At 45.8% G+C, this 16,980-nt stretch overlaps 1 protein-coding gene across 1 annotated transcript in view; it reads right to left on the bottom strand.

The window, feature by feature from the left end:
* The window catches only part of LOC108797960 (cadherin EGF LAG seven-pass G-type receptor 3-like), a 111,430-nt gene that overhangs the window by 4,741 nt on the left and 89,709 nt on the right, over positions 1–16,980 (bottom strand). Inside the window, exons 34-49 of the mRNA XM_018569648.1 lie at positions 16,237–16,389; positions 15,809–15,948; positions 14,850–14,964; positions 14,101–14,129; positions 13,741–13,907; positions 10,827–10,991; positions 9,866–10,018; positions 9,545–9,627; positions 8,783–8,930; positions 7,563–7,676; positions 7,023–7,100; positions 6,408–6,503; positions 4,070–4,176; positions 3,738–3,807; positions 1,335–1,427; positions 1,079–1,195 (exon numbers count right to left, since the gene is read on the bottom strand). Coding sequence (XP_018425150.1) covers positions 1,079–1,195; positions 1,335–1,427; positions 3,738–3,807; positions 4,070–4,176; positions 6,408–6,503; positions 7,023–7,100; positions 7,563–7,676; positions 8,783–8,930; positions 9,545–9,627; positions 9,866–10,018; positions 10,827–10,991; positions 13,741–13,907; positions 14,101–14,129; positions 14,850–14,964; positions 15,809–15,948; positions 16,237–16,389 — 1,828 coding nt within the window. The remainder of the gene's footprint in view (positions 1–1,078; positions 1,196–1,334; positions 1,428–3,737; positions 3,808–4,069; positions 4,177–6,407; positions 6,504–7,022; positions 7,101–7,562; positions 7,677–8,782; positions 8,931–9,544; positions 9,628–9,865; positions 10,019–10,826; positions 10,992–13,740; positions 13,908–14,100; positions 14,130–14,849; positions 14,965–15,808; positions 15,949–16,236; positions 16,390–16,980) is intronic.

Here is a 16,980-nt window from a genome sequence, read left to right as displayed (position 1 = left end):
TTGTCTCTCACCTTGATTGATTGGTGGCTTGATAATTGATCATCCAGGTGAGACAAAACTGGAAGGCTGGAGCTTGAGGACGCTCTGGCCTGGGACTCGAACAGCCTTCTGAGAGAGTGCTACAGGTTGGACACGTTGTGAGTAATAGGTTGCTGGAAAAGCTTTTGTTTTGTAAGGTGGCCGGGAGTAGCTCACCACCTGTTAGGCTTCATTCACACACAGGGCCGGATTAACTCTCTCTGCTGCCCCAAGGCCAGGTTCCCCAATGCGCCCCCCTACCCACCAAACCCCCCCCCATGGAGAATAGCAGACCTGCAGGTTGCATACAAGTGATCTCGTCGACATCGCCGGGATCACATGTACAAAACAAGTGGCGGCTTCCCCGCTGTACATTTAGCTCTGCTTGCCCAAAGCACGGCTAAATGTAGAAAACTACCTACCTACACCTGGAAATTGCATCGGGAGATAGGAATTCCACACCCCTGCTGCCCCTCTACTCCCTGCTGCCCCAAGGCCGGGCCTTGGTTGGCCTTGTGGGAAATCTGTCCCTGTTCACACTGGAGCGACTGTCCGAATACACACAGAGCAAACAGAAAAAACAATGCATTTTAATGTGCATTGTTCAGACTATTGCGGGGACCACGCGGTACGAAACCGCATGGACCCCAAAATAGTGCAAGCGCGATAATACGGCAGAATCCGCTTGTTTGCGGCTTTGCCCTGCAACTATGCGGCTATGTGACCTGCAAACGATCGGAATCAGTGCAGATTAAAATGTTAGCATTTTCGTCCCGCGTGGTCTTCCGTGCAGGAAATGCAAATGCTATTTGTGAATGGATCCTTCTAGGAACGCTGTTTGTTTAGTTAGTTCCTGGATAACAAGGATTTATTTTCTGTTTTGTTTTCACCTTGCAACCTTTTACATATAACTGACAAAGTCCGATTTCAAAGAACTTTGCTGTGTGGACTTTCTTTTCCCAGGGAAGGTGATCCCCATTTGATCTATTCCCCACTATATATATATATATATATCACACACACACACATCTGTCATAATTTGTTCCTCACCACCGTTCACCTTTTGGGTCTTGGCGAGGATCATTTTGGCCAGGTTCATGACTTTGTGCAGGCCTTTCTTCCTCTTCTTGAGGGCTTTCTTCTTCTTCTCAATCAGTTTGTCCACATTGACCCCCATCTGAAAGACACGTTTGTGATTTTGACTTTTTTGTTTCAGTCTTTTAATGACGGACGCCATTTTGATTACTGGACTGATATCTCCAAACCTTCGACTTTACAACTGGTTGTCAACACCGAGAAACAGCGACACCCCTCACCTTCATCTTCAGGGCTTTGGCGAACAGCTCCGCATTCGCAAAATAAATGGGCGAGCTTGAGCGGAAGATCTTCACTCCAGGAATCTCTTTCGCCTGAAATGAGAATAGAACATCAAGCGTTTGTACATTTAAAGCGCAGCTCCAAGCAAAACCTTTTTTTTTTTTTTACTTTTTGTCAAGTTTTGCTTGCGCAAAACGTAAAAAAACTCAAGGAGGAGCGCCAGACCAAATGGTGGAAGAGTGAAAGTAGCTTTAAATGGTATCTATGGTCAATATCTAAAACTAAATCTGTATTTCTATATTGAATTTCCATAAGTTCTATCCCGCTCCTAATATCCAGATCCATCTAGAAGTTTGTAAACTTACTTATTGAAGGTGCCCATAGGATGGACTTCCTCAATGCACTGGCACCATTTCTGTCAGGGTACCGTGCACTGGTGTCCTCACACCGCATGCAGGTACCCACGCGAGAGGACCAAATACGTGACCACACCAGAAGCTCCCACTGAGCTTATATATTATTTATTATACACACCAAAACATAACACAAATAACCCCACCAACACTCACAAGTTACCACAAACAAGTAATAGTAACTAACTAAATGTAAACACAAGCACATACAACAAGGTAGCAGGACAAGTAAATCCAGGGAGCAAAGTAACACAAGGGGGGCAAAGGTCAGGGTACTAGGGGGCACCAGGACTCAGGACATGGCAACAATACTGAGCCAAAGTCCTAACTGCAGAGAGGGATTAAATACCCTCCCAGGTAGCACCAGGTGGAGAATAATCGCTGACAGCTGGGAGACACCCGCAGGTGAGCACTGGAGTTGCAGGTTCTAGCACCACCCAGTGGTGGTCTGGTACCTGACAGCTCCTGGCTGCATGGAAACACCTGCAGGTGAGCGCAGGAACCGCGGGACCTAGTTCCAGCGCCACCTGGAGGCGCTATGGCTCCTGACAATTTCACGTAAGCTTTAATTGTATTATCAGAAAAAACTCCAGTATAAATTCCTAGTACAATGCTGATGTTATAACAGGAGAGGAGATGCCGGGATTTTACAACTCCTTTAATGATTCATCATATCATCACATAAAACAGTGAACGCGTTTCAGAGGCTCCCCCTTCATCAGGGCTTGAACATTACACGTGGATCAAGGACTCAGATAGGCAGAATTACCAGGATACGTTGATTGAATGGTGATATATGAAATATCTCCAGGGTCAGTGACACAGCAGAGTGTTACTATCTCACTTCCTCTGGAGATATTTAATACTGTTCAGTCGATGTATCCTAGTAATTTGGCCTCGTCCTTTGACCACATGCAATAGTCAAGTCCTGATGAAGGGGGAGTGTTTTGAGCCTCTGAAATGCGTTGGCTGTTTTATGTGATCATATGATAAATCATTGAAGCTTCTTAGATTTCCACCATTCGGTCTGGCGCTCCTGTTGAGTGTTTACGTTATGAGTCATATTGTGGATACCCACCAAAGCAAAGCCCTGATTTATGTGGGCAGCTTCACCAAACCCAGCGAGCTTGTTAAAAAATCTTGTTTTCCCTGTTTTATTGAATGAATGAGATTTGAATTCTCAGCACCTCGTCGATATGTCTTTTGGATATTTTTGTTGCTGCCTGTGTACCCATTGAGTAGACTTTCCCTTATTTCCTGTCCTGGTGACACCAGCATAGGCGAAATATGTGCCAGCTGGATAGGAAGAGCAACATAAACCTGACAAATGTTCTAATCCTTCTTATTATGAGGGCTCCAAGTACCGGTCCACGGAACAACTCCGGCCCGCGAACCGGTACTATGTGGCCCGCAGCCAGCTGCCATGTCAGGCACACGGTCGCAGACATCCTTTCCGGCCGACGGGAAGGATGTATGTGAGGAGGATCGATCCCTGGTTATCTGGGGGTGATTAGTGAGGTCTGCTGCAGACCACACTAATCATCCCCAGATAACCAGGGATCAATCCTGCTCACAGCTTCCTCCCTGCAAAGACGTGAACAGGTGAGGAGGGTTGAGTGTATTATAATTTTGTGTGTGTGGGGGTTAATAAGGGGAGAGCGTATTATTTTATGTGTGTCGGGGTTAATAAGGGGGGAGGGGGAGTAGGAAGTGAGGAGAAATTTCCTCAGAGAAGTCACACACAGAATTAACAGCTTGGGACTTCACACTTCACTGCATCCATGCTTGTTCCAGGTCAGTACCCCAAGTAGATGGATTAAGGTGACAGCCTTGGACCTTGCACCTTCAAAGCTAAGTCGGTAGAGGCAGCCCGCTTATTTCTGTACAGACAGATCCCCCCCCCCCTAAAAAAACATTTTGTTCTTACTGATAAATATTTTTCTTCCTATCAGTGACCATGGCTACCTCCCATCTACATGATAGAATTACCAAATTATTTCCTTCTGCGTCTCGGTATATATCCGTTTCTGCAATTTGCCCCAGGACGGAGTAATGAGGTCTGTGAAATAAAGAAGTTATAAAATAAGCAATACTGAATGTGATTTATACAAAGGATATACATTATGTGTGTGTATGTGTGTGTGTGTGTGTGTGTGTGTGTGTGTGTGTGTGTTTGTATATATATATTAGGGATGCACTGATACCGATACATCTTCTCTTGCACATAAGAAAAAAATTTCCGTTCACCGTTTAACTTTGATGAGGACAATATGGCCGTACGGTTGTTTTGCATACGATCATGGCTTACTTATGAAACTCACAGCTGGGTCCTGAATGTCACCGTGAATAATCCAAACACGACCGCAACCGCGAGTCCAATATCCAAGTTGAGGAAGATGGTGGAGAGGAAAGTCACCAACCATATTAGCTGGAAGGGAGAGCAGAGAGCCCGTCAGTGGCCTGTCAGTTATATGGAAAGTCAAGGACTAAGGACTGGATTATCGGTTTTGGCTCGTTGCCGAGTACAAAGCTTAAAGAACATGACGGCTCTCGTGTTACACAAGGTGCTAAGTGCTGGTTTAATGTGACAGCTGGACCTCCTATCATCAGATATATAACAAGTGAATGCATGCTAAGTATTGTTACATTGTAACACTTCCAGGTACTCAATACTAGGGATGCACCGATACCTGATTGGCCGGGAAGTTGGCTCCATGCTCCCTCGTCACTTTGGACAAGAGAGCATAAAGCCGGCCTCCCGGCCAATCAGGAAGCCGGTTGGGTTGGGAAGCCGCCTTCATGCTCCCCCGTCACCTCATGACGAGGGAGCATGGAGCCAGCTTCCTGGCCAATCAGGAAGCCGAGCGCCGCATCATTACACGGCGCCTACATGCCTGATTGGCCAGCAAGCAGGCTCCATGCTTTCTCGTCACATAGCGACGAGAAGCATGGGGACGGCTTCCTTGCTAATCCGGAAGCGGGGTGGCGAGGCATTACACCCCGCCTGGCTTCCTGAATGGGACTTCCGGTACTCGGTATTCGGTATCGGCGAGTACCAAAAAAAATATATCGGTACTCGTACTTGGTACCGAAATACCGGTATTGGTGCATCCCTACTCAATATCTTTCCCAAGGATCACAGTATCCCTGACATTGGCCTTTTTTATATTACAGATGTACGGTGCCATCTTTGTTCAGGCATTACCCAGCGTCACCTTTAGACATGTGCAATCCGTTTAGTTCCAAATCAAAATTCGGACGAATTTACAAATCCCAATGCATCCAAATTCGAATTAACATTTCCAAATTTCGTATCCTGTCCGAATTTCGTTCAAGAAAGAAACTGAATCGGCCATGTGACTTCTGGCCAATCAGATGTGTTTTTCGGTTTAATGCATCCTGAATGGGTCTGACCACAAATTTTCATTACGGCAACATGGGAGCCATCTGATTGGCCAGAAAAGTCACACGCCGTAAAATTCGTATTCAGTATATACATATAATACTAAAGCTGAGACTTCTAGACCCGAATGTAATATCGCCGATGGGGCCGCCTCTTGTGTCTCTGCCGCAGCCCTCTGCGTTCCACTGTGGAACGCGGAAGCCGCACGAACTCCTGGTTGTGACGCGGCGGCTGCGTTCCACGGTGGAACGCGGAAGTCGTCCGGGCCTATCAGCGGTCCCTCCCCACTTCCTGGCCCTATTTAAAGGCACTGATGAAGCAGCATGGCGTTCTGTGATTGAGGTCTGAACGCCTGCTGCCTCACGAACCTGCACACCATCCTGCTACCTTCGGGACCCTGCTCACCACCCTGCTGCCATCTGGAAGACGGACCTGCGCAGTGTTGCCAAAGGAGCCACCTTGTAGACTCAGCTACCATTAGCTGCATCCAAAAGCGCAAGTACCCCTCCTGTGGGAGAACCACCTCTGCCTTTAATGCTTGCTGGCTGATATATGAACTGTGTGCTAGGCTGCTATTGAGAATCCGCTCTTTAACCAGCACCACACACTGCATTCCTGTATTTAAAGTTCTCAAACCACAGGCTATGACGCAATAGTACTGTTTGCAGTTGTGTTGATTTACGTTGATTATATGATGGTAGAATCTCAAAACTCACCGTTAAGATTGTGAGTGACGCCTGAGATTCATATCTGATTGATCAATTACTCCGCAGTTGTGATCCAACTGTTGTATTTACCGCAGACGTGACACCGAATGGCATTCGGGAGCTCCCGAAAACAGTTTGTATCGTACAGGGGTCAGGAGTATGTAATGCACAGAGTTCAGTGGTCAAGAGTATGTAATGCGCAGAGTGCATGGGTCAGGAGTATGTCATGTACAGAGTGCAGGGGTCAGGAGTATGTCATGTGCAGAGTGCCGGGGTCAGGAGTATGTCATGTACAGAGTGCAGGGGCAGGAGTATGTAATGTACTATGTAAAGGGTGACTTTCGTCTCCCAGCGCTCCGGCAGTCCCCTCCCCCACAGTATCTGGACCTCTCCATGGGTCACTAAGCTATAGGTGAATAGAAGTCGCTTGCACAGAGCATGCCCAGTACATGTGGGTGTTCTTTGTCACCTCTACAGCTCTACATGTGTGACAAGTTTAGTTAGAAATGAATAGAAGGATCACTAGAAGGAAGCAGGGAAGATGCTCACCAAATCGTATTTGTTGGTTCGCCATAAGACCGATATATCCATGAACTGCTTGTACATGCCCTTCAGGTTGGCAATGACGATCGCTGATAGAATCGCCTGGTGCAGGGAAAAAAATATTAGAGAAAAACAGATTTGGTATTAGAGAAAAACCAAAAAAAATATTATTTATAAAAAATAATTTAAAAACATTTACTTATAAAAAAATTACAAAATAATATATTTTGACTTAATAAAAACTAAAAAAATATTTTTACTTATAACAAAAAATGTCACATTATAAAAAATTAAAACAAATATTTCTACTTATAAAAAAATGTAAAGTATACTTTTACTTACAAAAATGTTTTAAAAATATTACTTGTAAAAGAATAAAAAAAAACATATCTCTACTTGTACACTGAAATCCATTAAAATGAAACTGGCAGACATTAGGCAGGGAGGGAAGTGACATCAGTAGAGTCTTCAGTCAAAGCAGAGGCGGCCGACGCCATCTCTTGCGATGCAGACGTAATGCGGGTCACGTGATTTGACATGGAGGCTTCCGGTCATGTGACCTGGAACTGGTATGCTGCCATGACTTACTACACTTACACTGTATACATGGTGATGACTTACCTTAGGAAGACACGTGAAGAGTTCCCCGGCTCGGAGAATGATTACCAGGATAATCAGGGAGGACACGCATCCAGCGATCTGGAATTGATGTTTTAGGACATATTAGGTTAAATGATATATAGCTCAATTGATTTAATAGCAAATTCCTCTGCTTGCAGTTTCAGCCAATCGTGTGCTAGATTTCATTTTCTAAACTACACTAGAATATACCAGCTGGATTCTAACTGGGTACTCGGGGTGAGCTCAGGTTTGGACCGAACCCGCCCCATAGCTGACCATAAACAAAGGGGCGGGAGGCTTGTGCTGACATCATTTCCCCAAACATGGCCACATGAGTTTACCTCACTTCCTGTCTGGTGAAAATGGTGTCACCAAAACAGGAAGTAATGGGGAATCTCTAACGGTGTCCTGGACAGCAGTCAACCCTGATAGGGGATCTAATCCTTCCCCACTCCATCCAAAACTAGACAAAAAAACATTTGGGGGTAGAATATACATGTCACAGCCGGAACCGGCTCGCGTGTCTATGACCGACGTTACCTGCGTGTTCCCCCCCGTGCTTTCCTGCACCAGACTCCTGGACATTGACGTGGTGACCGCAAAACAATGGAAGAAGCTCCCAGTGAGATTACTGAATCCGAGCGCAATCAGCTCCTAGAAGAGACAAAAACAACATGAGGCCTTGTCCGTAAAATGCCTGAAAGAGAACCTGTCCCTATACACAGGAACCAAACCGATTCCCTTCCATGGCTAATGGAGGTTAGAAAGGGAAAAGCTGACTGGATGCCGCCAGAAGCATATGGAGAACACAGTAAGAGAAAGGAAGATGCTAACTGGTTGCTATGGAAAGACTGGGAGAGAAATGAGGGTGCTGACTGGTTGCTATGAGGAAATTAGTGATAAAAAGGAAGGTGCTGACTGGTTGCCATGAACTGCATAATGAAAAATGCTGAGAAAGTAGGATGCAGAATGGTTGCTATGAGTACACAATGTGAGATAAATTAGGACGCTGACTGGTTGCTATGGACGGCATAATGAAAAATACTGATTGGTTGCTATGGGAACACTGTGAGAGAAAGTAGGGTGCTGACTGGTTGCTATGGATAAACATTGTGAGAGAAAAAGGGGGGTTACTGGTTGCTATGGATACACATTGTGAGAGAAATGAGGGCCCTGATTGGTTGCTATTGGTACACAATGTGAGAGAAATTAGGGTTCTGACTGGTTGCTATGGGTACACATTGTCAGGGAAAAAAAGGTGGTGACTGGTTGCTATGGGTACACATTGTCAGTAAAAAATGGTACTGACTGGTTGCTATGGATACACATTGTGAGAGAAATTAGTGCGCTGACTGGTTGCTATGGGTACACATTGTGAGAAAAATGAGGTCACTGACTGGTTGCTCTGGGTACACATTGTGAGAGAAATGAGGGTGCTGACTGGTTGCTATGGGTACACATTGCCAGGAAAAAAAGGGTGCTGACTGGTTGCCATGGGTACACATTGTGAGAGAAATGAGGGTGCTGACTGGTTCCTATGGGCAGCTCAGTGATTTAAAAAAAAAGGCCGGTGCTGACTGCTTGCCACGGACAACACAAAAGAAAATGCTGATTGGTTGATATGGGTCACACGGTGATGAAAAATGACAAGGTGACAGTAAGGAAAATGCTGACAGGTTGCTATTAGCAACAGAGTCTTCTCAAATGCTTTGTATACAAAGGGCCCAATGCAAATTATTCACTTCATTTAAAAACATTACCTGGTTGCTGTCCACTTTATAGCCGTGTTTTATAGAGAACATCCTGGCCAGAGAGATGGTGATGGTATATCCAACCACGGCAATGGCGAACGCATTGCCTACCACGTCCATGAACAGGTTCGGGTTGGGAACAGTTGGCGCTACCAGTCTGTAAAAAAATTTTAAAAACAGCAAAAAACATTCTTTAACCAGTAATGTAAAGGGGGGGGGGGGGAATTTATCAAAACTGGTGCAGAAAAAATCTGGAGCAGCTGTGCATGGCAACCAATCAGCATCCACCTTTCATTTTCAAACCTTAACTGAACAAACTGAAGAGAGAAGCTGATTGGTTGCCATAGGCATCTGCTCCAGATTTTTCTGCTCCAGTTTTGATAAATTCCCCCCAATGAGTGTTATGGAGAAAGCGGACTGCACAGAGGAGATGCGAATACCCTTAAAGGAACAGTTCGCATTGACCACGTAGTGATAAAAAATAGTCTATATGTATGTACTTCAAAGGAAAATGATCGCGTACATCTAGTGAGCACCTGTTATTGAGCATTATTTGCAGTATTTACCATTTACATGATTACATGCTCCTCCATTGCTGAATTAAATAGAGAGATTTACAAATTAACCACTAGGGGGAGCTCTGCCTATGACTCCGCCTCATTGAGAGATGAGAAATGGGCCGCACAGGGGGTGCGTTGTCTTTAACAATCTGACTGACTCATACATCCCCTTCAATCTCGGCTCTGAAACTTCTCTTCCTCGGACACGTACCCCGTAGGAATATCGCCCACGATACCGATGGCGTAGTTTTCATGAAGCCTGATTCCGTATGATACCGATGTAGAGATTATAAGCTGGGAGGAGAGGAAGGTAAATATGACAGAACATATTCACGATGGCTGATGTCATGTTATGGATAAAACATAAACAAACATTTCTATGGCTCTCAGCTCCGCAATATTAGGGCTCATTTAAAAAAGAACAAAAAAAACGACATGTATATTAATATTTTACAAATGCATATATATATATAATTTATTATTTTATTTGATTTTTTTCCAAAATAAAAAACTGCAAAATTGGATCACTTACCACAATCAGTTCAATAGGGATGGGCATGCAGAGTTTAGAGCGCAGCCTTTGGTTAACTTCCTTCACGGCAAAGAGGCAGACGAGGGCGATGAGGCTGACCACCAGCGTTCCGATGTTGGTCTTGTGGATCCTTCGGAAAAGGCTAATTAAGCTCTGAAGAGGAGAAGGAAACGCATCTCAGGTCTGACCCTCTACGGCATCCGTTCTAGGCTTGTTAACTGACATATATGTATTTATAGAGCATGATGCTAGTCTCATTTATCATTAGGTCAGCAGGCATCCTCCAGCTGTTGCGGAACTACAAGTCCCATGAGGCATTGCAGCTGGCGTGCCGAGGTTGCCTACCCCTGCAGGTAAACCAGTCTGCCCTGGTCTCCTACCTTCTGCGTCCTCTGAGCAGGCTCCACAGTGAATATTACACTAGAACGCTGTGAATAGCCTGCTTTCCATATAAGGCATTTAGGTTGCAAGCTGCACTGTAGAAGCTGTCTGCAATGTATTGTATGTTGTAGATTGTGAGCTCTCACAGGCAGGGCCCTCCTAACTAACCAGGGGTGTCCCGAGGCCAGGGGGTCACCCAGAGCGTATACCAGGTGACACCCCACCATGACGTCATCGCACATGCGCGCCATCGCATTGATACATTGCTGGCGATACATTGCTATATTGATACATTGCTTTTCAGAGGGGGTGACACCAAAATGATTGTCAGTCACCTTAGTGTAAGCAGGCACAGCCTACATGAGAGTGGCAACTCTGCTCCAAATTCAGGAGCAGTGCAGCATCGTTGCCACCCCCGCAAGCTGTGTTAATGACTCTGCTATCTGTTGATACATTTATCTGTGTGCAGTGCAATACATTACCGTCTCTGTTCACAATGGCCAGTTGTACATCTCACGCTCATGTGTCTGCTTTTCTAGTTTGGAAAGAACAGCAATGAAGAACAAAGGAAAAAACTTACATAAATGAGAGACAGCGGCTGCGACTTCTCACTCAGCGGGAGGCCAAAGATATGTTTCAGCTGAGACACGGTGACGTGGATGGTGGCGGCAGTGGTGTACCCCCGAACCAGGGGCTCTGAAAGGTAAGTGACCACGAATCCAAACTGCACTAAGCCCAGAATCAACTGCCGAAGACATAAACATAGAAGCAAACTTTTATAATGAGCGACGGCTAAAAACATTTGGGCCACAGACACTCGGTGAGGGGCAATGGAGTATGCAGGGAAGGTTACTTTCATATTATTTACATTTGTAATCATTGTAGATACCCCTATACAACACAGCAGGGGCCACATTGTGCAGAGACCCCTTAACACTGCTGTGTTGGTGTTCCATGCTTATAGAAAAGTATGCAAACTGACACTCTTGTTATTTAAATGTAGGTTCATCAGGTTTCTTTTGCTGTGCTCTTTTATATTTGTAATTTTTTATAAAAGCAATGACACCTTCCATTGTGCACCTTTTAGTAGGGATGAGTTGAGCTGTATGTCCCGGCCTAATCAGGTGGAGCTGGGACACTTCATACCCTGCAGCTGCACGTATACAAAGGGGCGGGATGCTGGTGACATAGTTGAACTTATAGGGACCATGCGGCCATAGAAGGTCAATGATGTCACCAGCATCCCACCCCTTTGTTTACGATGTATCAGTCGCAGCTGACTGAGCTGGTTTCCTTCCAGGTTCGGATGAACTCAACCTTGGATCCAACCCAACGTCATTCCTACTTATGAGTAAGCTACGAACTGAGCAATTACGGTTGAAAAGCTCCGAGCTGGGTCTCATTTAATGGGACTGTCCCTCTTTTGGAACTGGATCCCTCTTTCTTCCTCAGTTGGCCCTCTTATTGTTTTTATTTACAGGCCACTAATAAAGTTATTAAAATCCTTTTATTATTTAATTAACGAAGGTGTTTAAGAACCTGAACCTTTCATCGAACCTCTGAGTGGTTGCAATTATTACTTAGAAAAGCGAATATAAAAGAAAAAGTCGTGGTTTAACCAGTTATTTTTTGCATATTGATTCTTTATGGTCCACCCAATGGAGGTGTAGCGGGAGTGTGGCCTTTACCTACATACTTTGTGCTAAAACGTCTTTCTTTTCCATCTCAGATAGCTGGGAGGTATGATTTCTATCTGCATGAAGCAATTGAAACCCTCAAAGATTTTGCAACCTGATGAAAAATATGTTAGAATACACATTACTGTGTCTATAGCAAGAACTCCTGCAGTATACAATTTCGGTCACCAGATGGCAGTCTTCTGTTATATCGATGGTATATACTCTGTTGTATTTATTAAGGTAGATGGTTAAAGGAGAACTATGAGGTGAGTGCTTTTCACTCACCTCATAGTTCTAGCCGACCTGTGACAATGAGACCGTCACAGGTCGGCTCAGTAGATCGGGAGGTGAGCGAACACATACCGGGTTCGCTCACCTCTCGATCCTGTCACGGCTCTCTGCCGTGACAGGGGAGGGGCTGGATTCCCCTCTCCCCGCTCCGATCCGCCAGCGCTGACTGGCGGAACGGACGGGGGAGGGGGCGGGTACAGCTGGCTCTGCCTCTAGATAGGCAGAGCCAGTTGTCACTCACGCAGCTGGCGGATCCAGACATCGATGCCGGGATCCGTTCCGGCGTCTCAGTATACCGCGAACTGTAGCTCGTGGTATACTGAGCCTAGGGTGACGGGAGGACGCTAGTTTGTGTCCTCCCGTTACCCTAAGCAGAACTATGGGGAAAAGCCCTAACCCCATAGTTCTCCTTTCCTTCCTGTTTATAGCCAAGCCATGTGTAGCATGCATATCAGACTGTGTGCTTGTGTTTCTCTGTGAGGCTGTGCAAGAGGTTCTAACAAAATAACCATGAACAAGTCACTTCCTGTTTGGAATGGGAATAGGCTTTCACCATATCTCCACCTCTAACATCTGATGACCCCGTGCTGTAGGGTCCTTCAAGTGTAATACCCAATCAAGGATGAATAGACGTCTCACCTAGCTGTGTTCTGAGGGAGAGACTTGATGAAACAGGGGAACAGACATTTATTGGTTGCCCAGTCCATCTACACAACTGAATTAAGGAAATCATTGAGGCTTCTAATAGCACTTCTACTTTTCCACACTATTTTGCCTTGAAAAAAAAACGTGGTCTCGCTTGCTGGGTAGTGCACTATATGGCCAAAGGTTTGTGGACACCTGACCTCCACACCTATATGAGCTTTTTGGACATTCCATTTCAAAAACATTAATCTGAAGTTGTCCTCCATCGTGGCTATAATAGCCTCCACCCTTCCGTGAAGGCTTTCCACAAAATTTTAGAGTGTGTCTGAGGGAATTTGTGTCCATTTATCTCTAAAATCATTTGTAAGGTCAGGTACTGATGTTGGATGAGAAGACCTGGCTTGCAATCAGCATTGCAATTCAAGATGTTCAGTGGGGTTGAGGTCAGTGTAGGCCACTTGAGTTCCTCCACTCCAAACTCACCAAACCTTGTCTTTATGAAGCTGGCTTTGTGAACAGGGGCACGGTCATGCTGGAGCAGAAAAGGGTCTTCCCTAATCTTGTGTCACAAGGCTGGAAGCATGGGATTTTTCAAAATGTCTTGTATGCCGTAGCCTGTACCCTTCATGTGAAACACCTGACCATAATCATTTCAAGGGGTGTCCACATGCTTTTGGCCATATCGTACTTTGTAACCTTCAGTGTTCAGGTACTGCCGCAGCTTACAGTTTGTTCACACCCTAAGCCTACTGATGATACGTGTTGTAGTTCATTTAGTCGTAGCATACGTGGACAGAAAGGAAAAGAAGGCCATATTGAAAAAGAGGCCATAGTGGAACTTCTTATTGTCCAACCTGCACTTTAAGGAGTAATCCTCACCTGAAACAAGCCCACCAGCAGTGTCATGGCAGCCACCAGCTCTACTCGAGCTTTGTCCCTGGCCACTATGTCAATGATTGTATCATTCCCTGGTAGTAGGAAGTTATCGTTCGGCACCAGCGATTCTGTAACGCTGCCAATCATGATAGAAACCACCGCAAAGCTTCCTGGAAATACAGAATATGTACAATTTAGGTTCCAGCGGCATCTACGGCAACAAGCATCACTGGCACAAAGCCCGACATGAAATTTAAAATAAATTAGTCATAAACTTGAGCAAATCAAACTGAATATGTTATAAAAATGCAGCAACAATGGCGGAAACCCTACACACCCCAGAACTCAGTGCAGAGATCTCACCAGAGTCCCCGAGAGATGGAAGGCACTGTCTGGGGGTTTAACCCTTCAACATCTACCAAACACTGAAATATCTGAGCTATTTTGGGAACCTTTCTATGCACCGGCGTAACTTGAAATCACAGGGCCCCATAGCAAAATTTAGTATGGGGCCCTGTGATTTCTAGTTATGCCCTCAGGGTCTCAGGTGGGCTGCACACCTCTTACCTGTCAGCGCTGTCCGCCTTCGTGGTCGCCGGGCCCCGCCTCCTCTTCCATCCCCAGGCTCCGCCTCCTCTTCCATCGTCGGGCCCTGTCTCCTCTTCTATCGATGGGCCCCACCTCCTCTTACATCACTGGCTCCTCCTGCTCTTAGGTCGCCGGGCCGGGCCCCGCCTCCTCCTGCACTGCAAACGCCGGGTCCAGCTTCTTCTGCAGCAGCTGCTGGCTATCACTGACACAGCTCACAGCTCAGCAGCGACTGTGAGGAAGAACGCGCCGCTGCACACATCACTGACAGGTTGTCAGTGATCTAACAGCGGCGCCTCTTCACAGCCGCCAGTGACAGCCAGCACCCTGATATGCCATAGCGACCCAGGCGGGCCGCACGGCATCAGAGGGATGCCTTGGCCGGGCCCCATAGCGGCCGCCTGGGTCGCTATGGCGATTGTTACCCCACTGTTTCTATGTGACAACAGCACAAAACAATCACAAATTCATCGGCAAACAATGTTTCATCTCTCTTTTGTGTATTTTAAGATTTTATTTATCACTTACCTACTGAAACATGGCGCGATGTGCCAAAAAAAGTATAAACAAACACCGGAAAGAAGGAGGAATATAAACCAAAAACGGGCGGCACGCCGGCCAGGAGGGCATACGCCAAACCTGTTGGAAACAGAAGCAGAGAGAGCCAGGTTGAACTGAACCGCAAAGTGGACCATAAACAGACTTTGTGTACTTTGAGCCTGCCATGGGCTTGTTTGTCAAAAGTCTGAGGCACTTCTACTGCAATAAACTCATTTCCCATTAACTCTCAGGGACGCTAAACTATTTCCCAGCGTCTGTTCTTTGTATTTTAAATGATTGAATTTAAAGAAAACAATCCCCATCATCAGGGCTTAGGTAATTTGTTGCAAACTCTAATGGAGGACTATAGACTAGGAGACTAGGCCTGTGTCTCCAACCCAGGAGTGGACCATTTGGTGAGGGTTACCATTGTGACAACCATGCATCCAGGGGGTCTAGTTTAGGGGTAACCAAACTTCAGCCCTCCTTTTGTAGAATTTACAAGTTCACTAAGGAATTGCGAGACTATGACCACCACAGACATGACTTCCAGAAACAGATGCATGGTGGGATTTCTACTTTCCCTGCAGCTGAAGGGCTGAGGTTTGGCTACCCCTGGTCTAGATGATGCTGGAAATCCTCCAACCAGTGGGCTCGAATGCACATTATGAGAAGCTCACAGTGTGTAATGAGATCAGAGTAATTGCAGTCCAGGAGGGGAGCCGTTACAACTGTGCAAGACTGAAAGGAAGACCGGAGAGTTCAGCTTTCGGATCTTCTATTACTCCCAGCAAGTCCCCTAACATAGCTCTGCGTTAACTTTCCAGCTTTAGGTTTTGGGGGGCTGAGATCACCAATTTTCAGGGTTCTAGTGCAGATGTAAAAATCGGACTCTATGCCTATCGACTTGTATCATGCATTGTGCTAATAAATGGAAATGTACCTTGTGGAAGCTGCAGGATCCCCACACTGACCCCAGACACAATGTCCCCCAGGAGCCATTCTTTGACGGGATAGTGCGGCAGCCACTGCAGAACTGGGAGGAAATGAAACAACAAGGCCTTTGCTGCTGACCTGGAACAGCTGTGGAACAGAGGACAATCAAAACCAGGTGCTTTGGAAAATTGACACATCGCTGACATTTCTTTTATTAAAGCAGAGCAGACTTTAGGTAATAGCAGAATGACATGATTGGCTAATGATAAGTTATTTACGCTAGAGGCCAATCAGACTCTGCTGCATGCATATGTGCAAAGAACATGCTGACAGGTGAAAGATGACTTCATTGCTTAAGATGAGGCCAAGCTTCTCTTACCGACATGATCCACATTCCCAACCCCATGGCCCACACGCTGCACTTTCTCTACCTACCTTACTTTGCGCTTGGCTGCATGGAGGATGGACCTTATGGTCCTCTTTGGACCAGGCTGCGTTCTTCCAAGTTCTTGTTCGTGGAATACTGGACGTTCAATGCTATATCTCACATCACGGTAAACGGGCTCCCTGCTCTGCATGTCTGAGTCTTAAGTGAATGCACTGAGGATATAATGGGCATGCAAGAGGTTAGCATTAGCTGTATCCAAGAGGAACCTGCCAAAATACACAGAATCATCCTCAATGGTATGTACGTAAACAATTACATTCTTGTTGTTCAATATATAAAAGAAACACAAGCAGGAAAAAGTAATTTGCCTTTGTTAAATGTTGTGCACCATGGTCAAAACTCCATAGTTAGGAATAGCAATGAATGCATTTGGCCCTTACCCATAATGCACCATGTAGATCACTAACATATCAACAGCTAAGGTGGCAGCTCAAGATTGTCCAGTGACATGTCCAGCAGGTTAGGAATCTCGGATGACGCCAACAGAGTTTGATCAAGTTCAATAAATCCTTTACCTTTATTCACCACCTGAGGATTTTAGGTGTAGGAGATCAGGGCCGGATTTCCCACAAGGCCAATGGAGACCCGGTAGTTGTTTTCTACATTAAGGCCTGCTTTTGGGCTGCTGGTGGAAGCTCAGGGCTGGATTTACCAATAGGCACAGTACACACCTATAAGGGCCCTTTCCCTGCATACATATTGGTCACACAGTGTATTCCATCATTAATACA

The sequence above is a fragment of the Nanorana parkeri genome, unplaced genomic scaffold, assembly GCF_000935625.1.
Source record: "Nanorana parkeri isolate BGI_ZX_2015 unplaced genomic scaffold, ASM93562v1 scaffold1372, whole genome shotgun sequence".
NCBI lineage: Eukaryota > Metazoa > Chordata > Amphibia > Anura > Dicroglossidae > Nanorana > Nanorana parkeri.
The sequence above is the reverse complement of the archived record's forward strand: the minus strand, read 5'-3'. Positions and strand labels throughout refer to the sequence as shown.